This window comes from Lactuca virosa, chromosome 4 (assembly GCF_052849685.1).
Source record: "Lactuca virosa cultivar CGN04683 chromosome 4, Lactuca_virosa_CGN04683_v6, whole genome shotgun sequence".
Taxonomy (NCBI): Eukaryota; Viridiplantae; Streptophyta; class Magnoliopsida; order Asterales; family Asteraceae; genus Lactuca; species Lactuca virosa.
The window spans coordinates 110,779,872-110,797,997 of NC_136429.1; the positions used below are offsets into that span (position 1 = coordinate 110,779,872).

General features: G+C 36.5%; 1 protein-coding gene across 1 annotated transcript; it reads left to right on the forward strand.

Moving 5' to 3' along the window:
* Positions 1–14,006: 14,006 nt before the first annotated feature.
* On the forward strand, positions 14,007–17,703 carry LOC145107230 (transport inhibitor response 1-like protein Os04g0395600). Its single transcript, XM_079044070.1, has 4 exons — positions 14,007–14,155; positions 14,337–14,887; positions 16,056–16,548; positions 16,628–17,703. Exons 2-4 carry the CDS (start codon positions 14,352–14,354, stop codon positions 17,381–17,383), a joined length of 1,785 nt encoding a protein of 594 aa, XP_078900196.1. The 5' UTR covers positions 14,007–14,155; positions 14,337–14,351; the 3' UTR covers positions 17,384–17,703.
* Positions 17,704–18,126: the final 423 nt, after the last annotated feature.

Below are 18,126 nucleotides of genomic sequence, written 5' to 3' on the forward strand. Positions count from 1 at the left end.
ATCAAATGGATAGAATACATACCTTTGTTTGATGTAGCTTGTCTCCATGAAGCTTGAGTGCCTAGTGCCCCAAGTGTGACACCTCAAATGGTTCACACAACACCAAATGCACATGGAATGACTTGAGAGAAATGGAACACTCCTTGAAATCGTCTAGCCCTCATATTCACACATTAGTGCACGATTTCTTGAGCCATGGGATTCTTTTATATGGTGGCTATTAGGGTTACACCATGTAACTCATAACTTTACCCATTCCTTATGCTCCATGGATTTTAACCTCCATGGAGTATCCATGGGTCACCCCATGGACTTAGTCCAACATAAGGAATCTTGGATCACAAGCCCACATATATAAGAATGAATGATTTACACAATCAACCCATATATTTAATTAGTCTCCTTTTGATCACTTAATTAATTCCAAATTAATTCTTGATCAATACTAATTAAATAACCTTATTAATATATTAGAACTTATAATATATTAACCAACCTTAAGTGTTATTTCTCTCATTATAGTCTATCCAAATGCATGATGCCATGCAACCCAAATGGACCATGCCGGGTCGGGTCAATTCTTACCAATTATAGTTATGGACTTAGACATTAATCCAACACCCGCAACGTATCAAAGAAACAAAGAAACCCCAAGAAAGATGCTCCCAAACCAACTGAACCCTCAAAGAAACGCAAAATCACCCAAACCGCACCCTCAAATGACGAATCCTCTTCAACTGATTCTGATGAGGATACACTTCCCATCTCCATCTTGAAGAAACAAAAAACCAATCCCACTGGCCATTTGCGTGACCGGACAAATACCGAAGCCTCTCAAAAGGCTCTGGTAGTCCTTGGGGTGGCCGCAGGGATCATATATTCCTCCATTCTAGATATCATATGGACTGAGACATGGATTATCAATCATTCTCTCTGTCCATTTGTTGTTTCCCGATTTCCGATTCATGATGACTGACTGATTGAACAAATCAAATCAGTCCTGGCTTGGCCAAGCACTCACATGTATCATCTTTAAATCATCGAGGGGCCCACAGATATCGCTTTTATCCCGAAGGTAAAAGGAATGGATAAACTTCGACTCATATGGCTTGTTCTACTACTTGTTGAATCATACACAAAAGCACGTTTTATAACATTGAGTTACCGAATGCGTTTTCGTGCAATCAATGTACAACCAACTCATAGTAACAACTCATATCTCTAGGTTTGAAGAATATAAGATATTATCGTCTCATGATCACTCGTGATAAAATCCATGAAGTGATTCAAATGAGCGCGGGTTGAATCCAATACTCAGAACTTATGAGCACTCATGAGTGTTGTAGCACCACTTTGTCCACCAACTTGGACCTCTACAAACCAACCCATGACAGTCTTGATTCATATCTACTTCCAACATATGACTGACTGTGGATGGTTTGAATAACTTAATCATTCAGGAAGAGCGACTTAGTTATTCTGGAAGTCAAAACATGCAAAGTGAAACACAAGAATAAATGAATAAAATATGGTATCAAACCCTATGAATATAAATAAACATTTTTATTTATCACCATACTGATTACTCATTATTCATTGTTTCGGTTTTATCAACTTTATACTTGAATTAAAAACACTAGTTGTCCCATGCTCCAAGCATGTACACTATGTTTTTCTTAAACAATAGCTTTGCCATACACCAAGTATGCACTCTATGTTTGCTATGATCCTTACTTTGTGAAATAAACCAATTGAACATAATTTCAATGATTCTAATTTCACACTCCCAAATCCTTATCGAAAAAATGTGAGAATTTCAAATTCCTATCATTTATCGAAATCTGTTTAGATTTTAAACTTATATGCACTGACCCTCCTGTAATGAATATGTACAAAGTCACAAAGACTTGTCAACAGTCATTATAAGGTATTCCAATGGAGATCAAATCCATGGAAACTAAGTCTCATATTCAAAGTACATTGCTTTGGACATGCTTCTTGCATTAAGTTTTCTAATCCTACACAGATAACTTCCACCTATGGAGACAATTCCATATTCTCATTTTGACTATCACTTCTGAATAAGAGATGCCTCTTTTCAGAATATGTCAATATGGTCCTTCCAAAATTAGCACTATACTTCCAACTGTCCCTGAGCAACCAATCTTTGGTAAACCTCAGATTGTCGTCGACAATTGCTTAATCATTTTAGTCATATCCAATTCTAGACCTTTTCCCTTCTTAATGCCTCTGGGCATTTGGAAAAATTTAGAAATGACAAATATTATAGCACATGCAATCGATCCTGTACCCAAAGCGAATGGTACACGATTCATGATGTCTCACATAAAGACATGATTCTAAACCAGTCTTTTGCTACAATATTTTTATTTTCCATGTTTTCAAAATTTGACTATGAAGAGGGATGCCGTAATCATAAATGAATTTTGAGAACGCAATATATAGAATTTCCTTAAGTTGAACCAATCCAACACGAAATTCATATATATATTCTTGACTAAAGATGATTAAGGTCTCAATCTAAGCCTTTAGAACTGAAATGAAGTATATCCTCTCCCTTAATTATAGCAAAACAACTTTTTCAATCCCTGCAGCCTCACGAATTGAAACTATTGTTTTCTATAATTAACATTGCTAACTTGCAACACTAACAATAATTATCATGCTCCCACTAACATGATGATTATTAGCATAACACTTATGCTCCCACTAGCTTTGACATGTACTCAGAAATCAGCTGGACTTCTAGAAATCAATACTTTATTGACTTTCTTACCAAAGTTCAGATTTCTGATACGAGATGCTTTGATAAAACTTTATCAAAATCATACACCTTTCCTTAGATAGCATGCATGTGTGTCTAAACAATTTCAGAACTATGAAAAGGGATGCCGTAATCATAGTCTCAATTGTTTAGACCTTTTGCCATCTGCTTCAAATCTACTTGGTGGAAGTGTTTCCTCACCATCATTTTCATGAATCGGAGAGAAACCTTATGACCCTTAGATTTTATGGTGTATGTGTTCTTATCCATGTGAATCGTCAAAACCATAGTCACAAGACAAGGATAATGACAAATCCAAACTCATATGGATTGAACTTATGCAATCTTAACTTCTTGCCACCTGGTAGTACAGGGCCTGCCATTGCTTCCAAGTTGTTATGCAACCAATTGAGAACTTTCAGAACTCCTATGCAAAGCCAACTTTAACTGGAATGGGCACAGAATATGTCAACACGATAGGTTATAAACCTCAAGTCGTGTGCTAGTGAAGAACCTCAGGTTTTATTCTTGATTAGTTCTTGAAATTTTTTTTAGGATCTTTAAGACTCCCACTATCCTCTTGACATATAAGACTATCTTGCCAAATATTCAAGAGATAGTGCGGATTCTTTATCAAGACAAACACTTCACACAATTGGCCTTAGTTGGTCTTTGTTTTATCCAAAACATCACAACTTACCAATTTCAAATGTACAAGAGTAGGACACTTTTACTCTTACATTTGACAAGTGTTTTAAACCTTTCTTTAAGATATGTCACTCAAGTTACAATCTTGGAGTATGACTCTAAGAATTGTTTTGGAACGAAGTATGACTCATCTTCCTGATCTAACCATTTCAACAATTCATGACTCCTCTTCTTAGTCATAAGAATGCACTAAGATGACCTTTAGAGGACTAATTGTGATATGATTTCTAAATCATTAAGATGATCACAAACATGATACTAAAGTACTCTCCCATCTTTTTAGATTTGAGAAACTTTTATCTTTCTGCCTAATTTGATTATTCCCATTCGTTCTGCCATACATTGAGACTTTTCCAATGTTTCAGAATTATACTTAAACTTGTAAGTATAACCATATTTACTAAACTTTAGTAAATCAAATAGTCTTAACGAGCTTTGTGGTGGACATGACCAGTGCACAAGAATGTGTACTCGATCCCTTTAGTCCTTCACTTGACTCACACATCCATGTGAACAAGTAATTAGTCTTGATTTTCCAATGCTTGAAAGTTCTCATTCATCATACTATTCAACTTGCATGATTCCAAGTTTCGGTCCAATTGAAACTTGGGTGATGAGGAACTTTCCTGATTTGGTAAATTTAGACACTACCACAAATGAAAGAATCAAATCCATTTTCCAATATTGTTGTCAGTGGAATCATATAAGCAACAATTTTCCACAAATGCCATTGTAAGGATACTTCAAATAAATAAAATTAAACAATTTTCTTTTATTTTAAAACTTTGCGGAAAAACTTATCCTTAAAATCCACATGGAAAATTGTTGTTATCTATTCCTTAGCAATATATCATAACTTCTTAAGCAACTGCTCAAAATTCTGATGCGATCGAAATCCACCTTCGCGATCAGAATCAGCATATACTTCCTTTAAGATTTCTCTCTATTCTTTGATTCTTAAAACATCAACATGTGACCAAGTCACATCATGTAATGAGGATCTCAGAATAGAACTTAACAGAGTTAGATAATGGGCTCTACCTGATGTAGAGTCAAACTTATTGACTTTAACATCCTTAGGTAAATTTGGCAGCTTTGCAATCAACGCCCCTTCCTTTGGCAAAATAAACATATGGACCCTTTGGTAATGGGACTATCTCAGACTTTAGCCTATCTCTTTACCATTTGGTCAACCGGGTTGACTACGGCCAATCCCTTTCCATTGGGAAGAGAATGCTTTTTCTGGATTTCAAGTGTCACCATTGTCAATGTCCATAAATTTTTTTTGGAAGTTGATCTTCTAATCAAATTTGCTTTACTATCGTTCCAAATCATTGCTGATTCAGCAGCACCAAGCAAATAGATATGATCATTAAGGTTCATGTCATAGTCTGTTTCATAGTAGTCCCAAAGGAACTCACTATGTGACTTAGAAAGTGATTGAACATCCAACTTTCTCAAGACTTTGACACCCAACTCTCCCGGCTTGTCAATATGTGACTTCATCTCTAAGATGTGATCACACATAGACCTTGCTTGTCATTAGGGCTTGAGTGACCTTGAACTTGTGGGTTAAGGAGAATAATTGGAGGAGGTGGAGGAAGAGAAGTATGACTTCCATGAGCCAAACTCGGGAAGTCATATTCATTAGGAAAGCTTGGTTTGGGAAGATCATTGTTGTCTAAACCAGACATCAACAATGGGAGAAATTCACGTAAAGTTGATTTAAGTCCTTAATATAACACCCAATATGATATATTAAGGCTAGGACCCAACAAACTATTTTATAACTTGGAAGAGGGATGCCGTAATCCAAGCTATAAAATATTTGAAGGTAGGTGAATGACGATTCACCAATTTCCACCAAGATAAACGAAATGTATTATTAGGTTTTAATTGGTTTTGAAACTCCTAGATTCTTTTGAGATTCATTGAACTTTTCAATGGCATGTTTCAATCTCGAGTGTGCCCTTCAGGTTTTGTGACTGGGATGCCGAGGATCACAAAACAAGGTGTGAAGTAACCATGCAAATATACTTGGTACCCTTAATATTTACCCCTCAATCGATGTGCCGGTTAACCACACACGCTCCAACGATACTATGATAAACATTAAGTTACCCTTTGCCTACCTTGTTACGTCCAGGTTAGTGTGCCGGTTAACCACACACGCTCCACTAACAGCTTAAACAAAGTGCAAAGTGTAATTTCATGGATTAGCACCTTATTCACATTTTCCTAAGTAACTAAGATTGGGAATTTATAAGTGTTTAGTTACTTGGTATTTATCATTATACTTATAATGAAGGGAGAATTATAGTCCTTGTCCTACCTGTTCGGCTAACGACCCTCCACCGGTCAAGGAAGCGGTGAGTGAGAGTGGACACCCATTAAACTGTCATTTTATAGGCAGTAACCTTATACCCCCCTTATAGACCGGCTTCGTGAATGAGGCCGACTAACGGTAAGACTGACTTGCTCTTATACATATATTTATTATTAACTTATAATACTATAAAGTATAAGGGTTGAATTTTAACTTTTAAAATTCTAAGGGCTAACTTGGAATTAAAGTATTCATGGGGAAAACTTTACAAATTCCAAAACTTGAGGGCAAGTTTTGAAAATATTCAAAACTAATTAATTCCATAACTTATGTGTTTAAAGTAGTTTTAATTAAAAAAAAAACTCTTCAAGTTCCATAACTTGAGGACAAGTTATGGAAGACTTTAAACTAATAAAAGAATGTAACTTTTCTTTATTTTTGTAACTTATGGAACTAATTAAGGTTACACATTTTATCATTTAATGAAGTGACTCTTGAACCTCCATAACTTGAGGACAAGTTATGGAGTCATAAAATCATTTAATGATGACAAGACTCTTCATTTTTGTAACCATTGCCAACTTTTTATGAGTTTTATGAAACTTAAATGTGACTTTTCATATAACTTGAGGACAAGTTACAAAAACACATTTTAGAATCAACTCTTAGATTAAAATGGATTGAAAACACATAATCAATTAAATTTTCTATTAATCTAATAAACTCATATGAACAAAGATAATTCACATCAAATTTTTCAAGTAATTAGCATAACTTTTAAACTAATACAATTCGATTTTTCAGCTAATTTTGCAAGTATAACAAGAAAACAAGCCTTGGCTCTGACACCACTGATGAGTTTTGCGCATTCTAACACTCCTAAGTGTACATGCAATCCTAAATACCTTGGATCTATGTTTTCTCTATTATACATGCAATTATGAACTTTCCAAGGTATTACCCTATCTAGCATACAATACTTGATACTTGGGTAATCAAATGGATAGAATACATACCTTTGTTTGATGTAGCTTGTCTCCATGAAGCTTGAGTGCCTAGTGCCCCAAGTATGACACCTCAAATGGTTCACACAACACCAAATGCACATGGAATGACTTGAGAGAAATGGAACACTCCTTGAAATCGTCTAGCCCTCATATTCACACATTAGTGCACGATTTCTTGAGCCATGGGATTCTTTTATATGGTGGCTATTAGGGTTACACCATGTAACTCATAACTTTACCCATTCATTATGCTCCATGGATTTTAACCTCCATGGAGTATCCATGGGTCACCCCATGGACTTAGTCCAACATAAGGAATCTTGGATCACAAGCCCACATATATAAGAATGAATGATTTACACAATCAACCCATATATTTAATTAGTCTCCTTTTGATCACTTAATTAATTCCAAATTAATTCTTGATCAATACTAATTAAATAACCTTATTAATATATTAGAACTTATAATATATTAACCAACCTTAAGTGTTATTTCTCTCATTATAGGCTATCCAAATGCATGATGCCATGCAACCCAAATGGACCATGCCGGGTCGGGTCAAGTCTTACCAATTATAGTTATGGACTTAGACATTAATCCAACACCCGCAACGTATCAAAGAAACAAAGAAACCCCAAGAAAGATGCTCCCAAACCAACTGAACCCTCAAAGAAACGCAAAATCACCCAAACCGCACCCTCAAATGACGAATCCTCTTCAACTGATTCTGATGAGGATACACTTCCCATCTCCATCTTGAAGAAACAAAAAACCAATCCCACTGGCCATTTGCGTGACCGGACAAATACCGAAGCCTCTCAAAAGGCTCTGGTAGTCCTTGGGGTGGCCGCAGACCCATTCAACACCACTATTCTCTTCGAATCAGACACAAAAAGTGTGTCTGATTCACCGTATCGTGGAGACTCCCCCCCCCCCAGTTCACTCCCCCAGAGGATGACACTGGTTCACGCCCTAAGGTCTCCAGGGCTTCTCGACTCCATTTCTTTTCTCCCGAGGAGTTGAATTCCATCCTCTTGTAACCCAAACACTTCAAACACCTTCCCAACCGCAGGGCATTTCTTCCGCCCTTGCCAGAACTGAGCCGAGGCCAGACTTGACTACGGGTCAAGGAGACCGAGGAAGCCCAGGAAATCCTACTCTGCTTACATCATTAACATGTGGTTTAGGCACGGTGAGCACAAATATGCAAGGATCCGTGAACCCGAAGGACACTTCGGTGCGTTACCAAGGATTTGACGGAGAAGAATCGAATGATTCATGGTTACACTACACTCCGGTGTCTGAGTCAGATATCAAGAAATATGTCGCTTTCCGTAGGGCATTCCAAGCACGAAAAGATCAGCAAATCAAGCAACAGCAGCAGAAGGAACAGGAAATCCATTCTGTGGCTAAGTATTGGGCAGACGCAATTAATAATGCCAATACAGTAGCCACAATCCTGAAAGTCCAAGATTGGATGTTTGAGATGGCTGAAATGATCCGCAAAGCTCAGTCCACACATGAAGGTGCAGGTCCCTCCAAAGTCACTCCAACTCCAACTCTAACTCCAAATCCAATCCCAAATCCAACTGTTCAAGAATCACAAGAGGAAGGTACCGTCATCGAAGTCAGCTCAGCTCCCACATTCGGCTTCGATGATTTCGACATGAATGAGGTAAATCAACCCCCTCCCTCTGATGATGACTTAATGATTTTCAATGAAGATGAAGAATCGACTGGTTCTCAACACTCAACTTCCAAGCCTAAAGCAAAAAGAAGAAGAAGAAGAATGTGGTCACAAGAAAAGAATTCATCAGCCTGCAAGCAAAGGTCGATCAGATCCTCACTGCGGTCAAGCCAACACAACCGCAACCAGAAGACATTCCCAGACCGCAGTCCCTGATCGAAAGGATCGAAAGATTGGAAACTCGTGAGAGATTGGCTGCTGAGCGCATCTCCCTCAAAGTTGAAATAGGAATCCGGTCCCTGGACATCAGTCGCCAAGCAGATCACAAGCAATTCCTGGCTGCTGCGGAACGCCTCATCTCTGAGGTGACCGCAATCAAGAAAGATCTACAAGCAGCAATTGCGGACCAATCCACACCAATCTCAAAAGCTGATAGCTGAGACTCACATTGCATATGAGTCCACTATCTCAGTTCTTCAAGCTACTATCAACCGACTGCAACAATCATTATCCTCCAATTTCCATGGTCCCAAAATTCTTCAACTCACCAAGGAAATTCACAGGCTGCTCTTCAACACCACCATCCTCAACAATCAACAACTGGCGGATGCTCTTAAAGCCCAGTTCCAGGAAGTCTATGCCAAGGTTGATGGTCTAAGGCAATGGCTTGAGGATGCTCCTGTATTGCATTCCTCAAGAGGGGGAAGTGACGAAGAAGAAGACCATCACTCCAATCATTCAAATAGCATCTCACACCATCAAAGTCCCCCCATTATTACTGAAAAAGTTCCTTCACCGCAACCATCACCATCACCATCTCATCAGACTCCACCGCAAAAGGAGATCTCTCCCGAGCGACCAGAGACCCCTCCCCATTTTAAAAATCTGGCATCTCACATGTCCTCCGAAAACTCAGCTGACTCCCCCGCAACGCAACAAAGAAAGAAAGACTGGAAAGCAGCAAAGTTCGCGAAGCTCATCTGGAGAGAGAATGGGTTCGACATCACTATGGACGAATCCTTAGTGAACTCCTGGATCAACCCCCACCGTATACTCCTTGATGATGACTACAAACCATACCTCACATATGCTGAACCCCCTTCTGATGGTTATTGGGATGTTCCAATCTCTCCCAATGCCAAGTTCTTTATCGTATTTGAGCCTTTCGACCGCAACTTGCCCGACCACAAGAGACTGCCTATGGAATTCGAAAGACTAAATCGGTTCTACGCCAAACATGCGTCTTCCATAGAGAAAATCTGGTCTAACGATAGACCATCCGCAGTCAAAAACTACAAACCCCGGAAGTTCATGAAGGCTGACTTCATTCAATACACTCTCACAAGAAGGGAACACGACTATGTCCGCACCCAAGCAGACTTCCCTTGCATGAACCCTGAAGAAGTCTTCCTCATAGCCAAGGTGTTCCAGAACAAGTCGGAGAAGCATCCGAAGATGAAAATAGCTCTTGAGAAGGCAAGTACGTTCTTAAAGGAAACTGTCTGCGACTTTGCCAAAATCGATGCAGACATTCATCCTATCCTGGCCACCAAATTCGATCTTCCACCACTTGACCTCGCACCCATGATCACTGAAGGATTCCAAGAAAGATCCTTAGGTGCTACAAACTTCCCAGACCTCGGAGTCATCTTCAAAAGGAAACTCAACGATACAAAATACTTTATTCCGTTGACTGCCATGAATCGCCTTACAAGGAAGCAGATTGAAGTTTGTAGAACCGCAGTTGAAAAATCAAAACATACAACTACCGAGGTCAAGTTTGAGATTTTGAGAAGGATCACCTGGTTAGAAAATATCAGGAAGTTTTGGTGGATACTGATCAAGTTTTTGAAACTTGACAACTGAAGAGAAGTTAAAGAGGTCACTTAGGGGGAAATTGTTGAATCATGAAAAGTGACCCTCTTGAACTTCAACTACCGCAATCCACAATGATCCGCAGTCTAGGCCTCATCATCAGCACCCGGAGTCGTCATCAACCGCAGTCACTTTTACTAGATTACTTTACTTTGTCTACTTTCTGTAATACTCTCTATTGTCCAGTATGCCTTGCATGACTACTCTTAGAGGCGTAATCTAGTGTATTTCTTGAGACTCTATAAATAGAGCTCATTCGTTCTTATTCAATATAACTCTGAAGCTATCTTTTCTATCTCTCTATCTGATTATGCATCTCTTCTTACTCTCAATTCTTACTAGAATATAACTTATTACAATCTCTCTTCGGAGCAAGTCTCTTGTGACTTAATCACTAAGTTTGATATTCCTTATTAACTTGGTTTGAATGCATTCCTTGTTATGAATCAACTTATATGTATACTTGATATAACAATTGTTGTCATTTCCATTTCTTTACTTTTCCGCAACTAACTCTCTAACTATTTAACTCTAACTTATTAATATTATTGTTGAGCTTTTAGATCCTTCGAGATTAACTATTCCGCAACTATACTTGTTCTAACGTTTGTTCAAGTGTGTCTCAAAGTTTTTCTCTCAACATTATCAAATACGAATTGTTATAGGCTTTTTATACAGTTTGTTTACCAATAATAAATACAACACAAAATTTCATAAATGGCCCCTGTGGGTTTTCGAAAATTTGCATTTTCAAGATATCTTTAGAAAGTGTTACATTCATGGTCCTTGTGATTTCAAAACCATACATCATCGGTCCTTTTAACTAACTCTATTAGTAAAAGAGGTTAATTAATTGTCAAATAACCAATTTGCCCTATTTATTTATTTATTTAATTATGTTTTTTCTTTTATCCTTTTTAACTAACATCAAACCCTAACATACTAATTAACCTCACACAAAAACCCTCTCACACCCACCTCTTCTTAAAACCCGTCTACCACCTACTCCCCACCTTTCTCCAGATCCGACGGTGTCGATCCACCACCACCATTGCTATGGAGTACCCCATCATACTAAGAATGGATGGAAACTCGGGATTGAATTTATGGAGAGTGGATGTCTGATAAAAAATGACTATCCTCTCCTTTCTCCTTTGCGTTTATCATAGTCGCCACTGTTGAGGGGTGATTTTTGATGTACTGTGTTAGATGGCATCGTTCCAAGAGGGGCGACTACCCTTCCCCTTCTCTTTCCATGTAAGATGTTTGCAAATTAGGGTTTTCATTATAAATTAGGCTAGGTTTTTTTGTTAATGGTTATGATTTGATTATCAAATGGATTTTAATTTGGAAATTGTGTGAATAATGCTTCTTCTTATTTGATTAGTCTAATTTGTTTGATTATCATATGGTTAATTTTAGTGTGATAAAAGTTGAATATCAGAAGATAAAGATTGTTAATCATGTCTAACTAACGATCTCTGTGTAATTTTATTATTTTATTATTTATAGTTTGATTTGTATGGCTTGTATATGTAATCCCTATTTGGTATAATGCTTTCTTGGATTAAGGTTTGATGATTCTACTTTTACTGATAGACTTTAATTTAATTACTTAAATTTGTAAGTTTTCTTTTAGGTAACAATATATATGATGATTCATCATGTGGTGTTCTTTAATGATGGCTTGGTTTGTGTGGATCAATTTGATTACCTTCATTCCTTTGAATTAATGCCCTTTGCCAACTTTTTCATAGTATATGAATGAGAATAAAATTTTGATCCGATTATGTTAGGGTTGTGCATGCTTAAACTAATTACTCGACATATATATAGTTGTAATAAATTGATTTTGTATAGTTGGGTAATGTTACATTAAAATGCCACACTTTCTTGGTGTCTAGAGATTATTAACAAGTATGGATGGTGGGAACATGAGCTAAATGGGAATCCAACGTTGGTAATAACATATCAAGAAGCTTGACAAATTGTGAATGATTCTTGAAATGATATGTATTTTTTTAACCCTTCAATCTTTCTTGTTTCTATTCATCATTTTGATACCTGTCATGAGTCCTTGATTGAGATCTTTGTTGTTAACTACTAGTTTGACTTCAAGACTCAAAATAGTCATTTGATATTTTCAACCTTTCTTGTTTATTTTCACCATTTTATTCATTGCTACGATGTTTTCGTAATGACTATAGGGCCATTTTTTTATGATTTTATAGGGTCGGTTGGTATGAACAAAGCATATTTGGAGCGGACGGTTTGTCTAAACACCTATTTAACACAAATATCATAGTTAATAAGACTATGCCCCCTCGATTTGTTAGGAGCAAACAACAATAAGATCTTTATGGTAAAATGAACAATTAAAAGAAGGCTCTACAAAAACATTTGGTATAGAAAGTACTTAAAAAAGTTTCACCTTTTACAGTAGAGCTTTAAGTTGAATCAATTTCTTGACGATGTGAAAATACATTCTAAATATATCATTGTAAATGTTTTATATTTTATGATTCTGTTGGGGTTTGTTTGTATTTTGATCACTAGTAGTATTTATTACACTAATTTGGTTACTAAAGTTCTTTTTATGTAATATTGGTTGGATATTAGATGTTGGTGGTAGTAAATCACTAATTTCCTTATGGAAATATTGTGAGAAAATGAATTTTTCTATTTATATTTTGAAAAAAACTATTGGTAAATGAAATTAAACATTATTGTATTAAACCGTGCTATCAAAAAACCTTGATGTATTTTATTTTTGTTGAAATAAAAAAATCTTAAAGTATTAGACTATCAAAAAAAATATTTGTTATTAAACACCTTTTTATTAACTATCAAAGAGAAATTTTGAGTTTTAATCATCCCTAATAAATAAAGATCTTTTTGCTACATGTCACATTATTATTTATTTTGCCACATGTAATTTTGTGGTTACTTTAAATTAATTTTTATTCCACATGTCATTTTATGGTTTTTTTCATTTTATTAAATTCTAGATAGTATTTAAATGTAATAATAAATACATATCAAATTCATTAATGAACTTTACTTCTAATTTCAAAATTACTAAATTAAAGATTCATTAACTTTCTTTATTTATTTATCTAAATTATTTGTTTAAATTTAAAAAAGAAAAAAACACTTTAATTTTTATAATTCAATATTTTCTTATTTTTTTTATAAATTCAAACTTCTCAAATATTTAGAATTTTGCATTTAGTTTTTATTTTAAATAAATATATGGCTAGTTAATTGTATTAATTTAGTTGCAATAAATAAAAACAAAATATAACTATATATAGGGTTACAGAAAAGGTCCTTATAGTATTTTATATATTTAAAATTTAGTCCAAGTTAAATCTGTCATTTTAGTTTGTTTTAACGACTGAGGGACTAGTCGTGTTTGATTTTCAAACCACAGGGACCATATATGTAATTCTTTTCAAAGATATCCTGAAAATGCAAATTTTCGGAAACCACAAGGACCATTTATATTTCAAACTTAAATGGAACAAAGTGGTTTTAACGTAGGCTAAAAGTTTTGACGTCGTATATTTCAAATCTTCCTATAGATGAGGGACTAATATCGTAACATTTATTTTTTCACCCCTCACACGCTCACATGGTTTATAATCGCCAAAAAACCTGCTACTTTCTTCTGTGGTTTTAGAGAGAGAAAGCGACGAGAGATGGATAAAGACAACACAGAGCTCCATTAATGGCTACTTTCATCATGTAAATCAAATCCTTCGGTAAGTATATCCATTTGCTTTTGTTTTCTTTTTTATGTTCCCTTTTCGTTTCCCAATTCATTTCATTGAATCTAGAGTTGTTCCAGCTTCTTCCGTTACAAATCTTGTTAAACTCGGAAACATTCTCTTTCTTTTTCCCATTTGAATCTCACACCTAATTGGTTTTCATGGTGAAATGAAGCTATTGCAGCAGAATATGGATCCGAATCAGAAGAGAGCCAAAGTGGTTGACCGAGTTGACTCGGTCGACACCGGTGTAGCATCGTTCGAGTCGACTCGGATGTGCCCATTCCCGGATGAGGTCCTAGAACGAGTACTGTCGCTAATAGACTCCAACAAGGACCGGAGCTCGGTGTCACTGGTTTGTAAAGATTGGTACAACGCCGAGCGCTGGAGCAGGCGCCACGTGTTCATCGGTAACTGCTACTCGGTGTCGCCGGAGATTGTGGCTGCTAGGTTTCCGAGGATTCAGAGCGTTACCCTTAAGGGAAAACCCAGGTTTTCGGATTTCAATTTGGTACCAGAGGATTGGGGAGCCGACATTCAGCCATGGCTGAGTGTATTCGCTACTGCGTATCCATTCCTAGAGGAGCTCAGGCTGAAGAGAATGGCTGTTAGCGATGAGAGTTTGGAGTTTCTAGCAACGAATTTTCAAGGTTTTAAAGCCCTATCGCTACTGAGTTGTGATGGGTTCAGTACTGATGGACTAAAAGCTATTGCTACTCATTGCAAGTAAGATTTACTCTCCTATAACCTCAGCAATGCCTGATTCCATTGTGTTTATCGTTGGTATTGTAAAATTCTTCAAGTTTCAAACTTCATCAAAATGGGTTTTTGATTTTTGATTTTTGATCTTGAATCTTGATTTGACTTTGAATAAAACCAGATCAAACTCCGAACTGTTTTTCCATAAAGTGTTGTTCATTTCCAATCTGATATATTGATTCCGTTACTAATTCTTTGTAAATTAGGAATCTGGATTGTGTTTATTACTTATTAGCCAATAAAGCTTTTGATCAATAGCAGTTTCTAGAAATAGATCAATGATGAGAATGTTTTGCACAAGAAAATTATTTTTTCTGTCATCATCCGAAATGAAAAGTAGAATATATATTTAATGGACTAGAATCAAAAGGGTAAACAAAGCAAGATATTTGCATGTAGTGTTTGATTTATTATGGAAAAGATCACGTCTTGGTGCCTTTAGAAGATTGATTATAATTTCTGTAGAAAAAAATATCAGGTTTTGTGTTTGGTTTACCTGAGAAAATTAATGCTGGTGCCTTTAAAACATTGGGTATGATTTGAATTGAAAAATTATCAAATCTTTCTGCTCAATTTCGGGTAGACATTTTCTGGACAAGGTACAAATTTTATTGCGGTTGGAACAAATCACCATATAAATGATTGCTTGTACTTAACCATTTGAGCTCCTGAAAAAAATTATTGAGTCATATTTCTTTATGGTTCCTTTTCTTCTCATAGTCAAAAGCAACGTATAAATTTCATTGCACAAGGTACAACCAAATTCATAGAATTCGTTTTTCTTATGGGTGATTAATTCTTTTATCTTTGTGTGGTTTGGGAGTATTACAATAGAGGGTTTGAGTGGAAACTTAGGTGGTGCTACTTTATGGTTTCTTTTTCTTTGCCTTTTCTTTCGTTGCTTTCTTGATTGTGACATTTGGCCTATTTAATGGGCGGCATGTTATTGATGTCATTCTCTACACAAACAAAAAAAAAAAAATCTTTACATTGAGTGATGAAGTTTGCAATTTGATTTTAGATATATATTAAATTAACCAATGATTATGTTTCTTCTTCACCTACCTTCACATGCCATTATGTTTTTTTTCTTGTTTAGCATATTGTAAAAAAAAAAAAAAACAATTTCTTGTAGGAACATGACAGAGCTCGATATTCAAGAAAATGGAATCGATGATCTTGGAGGCCATTGGTTAAGTTGCTTCCCAGAAAGCTTAACCTCATTAGAAGTTCTCAACTTTGCAAGCTTAAACAGTGAAGTCAGTTTCGAAGCCCTAGAAAAACTCATTTCAAGATCAAAATCTCTAAGGGTTTTGAAAGTGAATCGAAACATAAGTTTAGATCAATTACAAAAGCTTCTTTTACAAGCTCCACAGTTGATGGAGTTAGGTACAGGAACTTTCATGCAAGAACTTGTTTCGGGCCCACTTACTGATCTCAAAAATACATTTAGCAACTGTAAAAATCTCATCACTCTTTCGGGGTTATGGGATGCCACGTCACTTTATCTTCCAGTTATTTACCCTGCGTGTGTGAATCTCACGTTTTTAAATCTGAGTTATGCAACTTTACGCAGTGGTGAACTTTCAAAGCTTCTTTCTCATTGTAAAAGCCTTCGTCGCCTTTGGGTAATAACTAATAAATCTCTTCATTTTTACTCTTTTTACTAATTAAAAAATTATCTAACAAAAATTTATTTTTTTACAGCTTCTTGATACTGTAGGAGACAAAGGTCTAGAAGCAGTTGGATCCAGCTGCCCATTACTTGAAGAACTCCGGGTTTTTCCAGCTGACCCGTTTGACCAAGAGATTTTCCTTGGGGTGACCGAATCAGGATTTGTCTCTGTTTCCCAAGGCTGCCCGAAACTCCGATATGTCCTCTACTTCTGTCGCCAAATGACAAACGCAGCAGTTGCCACGATTGCCCGAAACTGCCCGGGATTCACCCACTTCCGTCTCTGCATCATGAACCCGGGTCAACCCGATTACCTCACAAAAGAACCAATGGACGAAGCGTTCGGGTCCATAGTCAAAGCCTGCCCGAATCTCCAACGCCTTGCGGTTTCCGGGCAGTTAACTGACCGGACATTCGAATACATCGGGAAATACTCAAAAAACCTTGAAACACTTTCGGTCGCGTTTGCGGGCAGCAGTGATTTGGGGATGGAGTATGTGTTGGGCGGCTGCCCGAAATTGAGGAAGCTGGAGATACGAGACTGCCCGTTTGGAAACGTGGCGTTGCTTTCGGGTTTGACTAAATATGAGTCAATGCGGTCGTTGTGGATGTCGGCTTGTAATGTGACTATGAATGGGTGTAGGGTGTTGGCTAAAGAGAGACCGAGGTTAAATGTTGAGGTTATGAAGGAAGAAGGTGGTGATGATGGTGAGGCTCATAAGGTTTATGTTTATCGAACTGTGGCTGGCCCACGAAAGGATGCACCACCTTTTGTTCTAACCCTATGAAAAACCCTAGAATGTTGTGAGGTGGCTGATGAATAAGATGTATATACGTCAGACTTGGTCGGGGTAAAATGGGTATTCTTTCTTGTTGTTTCGTTTATGTATTATTTTTTTCTTTCTTGTTGGATAAGGTTAGTATTTTTATGTGGTAGTTGATTGATAACTGATGATAAACAACATGCATCATGGAGATTGGAGAGACATTTTCCTTGGGTTTATATTGTTGGAAACTACAAAATCTGTGTGTAAAGTAGGGTATCTGTCATATCTTGCTATCTTGTTTCGTCTTTTTAGATGTATTATTGATATCAGTTTCGGTCTCAGTTTAATTTTTTGTTTTCTCATGTCTGTCTTGTCTTCTTTAATAAACAAGAAATAAGAAACGAACCTTAAGAGTTGAAACTACTAAAACCGTATGTTTGGAAGAGAAGTGGAGAAAGGTTATTTTAAATGATTTTGTCACACTTTGAAATGAAAGGAAAGAATAATTTGAAATGAAAGGAAAGAATAGAGTTGATAGGGTTATTTTCGGTGATAAGTATGTGGAGATTAATTATGTCTTTTGCACAAGAGGCCGAATGGGTCTTGGTAGTTATCAAATATATTTATAATTGAAATTTCTGATGAAAAATTGAATAAGATTATTATATACGATTTAGTTATAGGCTGAAACTACATGAACCTTATGAGCCTCGCTATCATCGTCACCTTCATCTACACGGTTAATTATATATCTCGTTTAATAT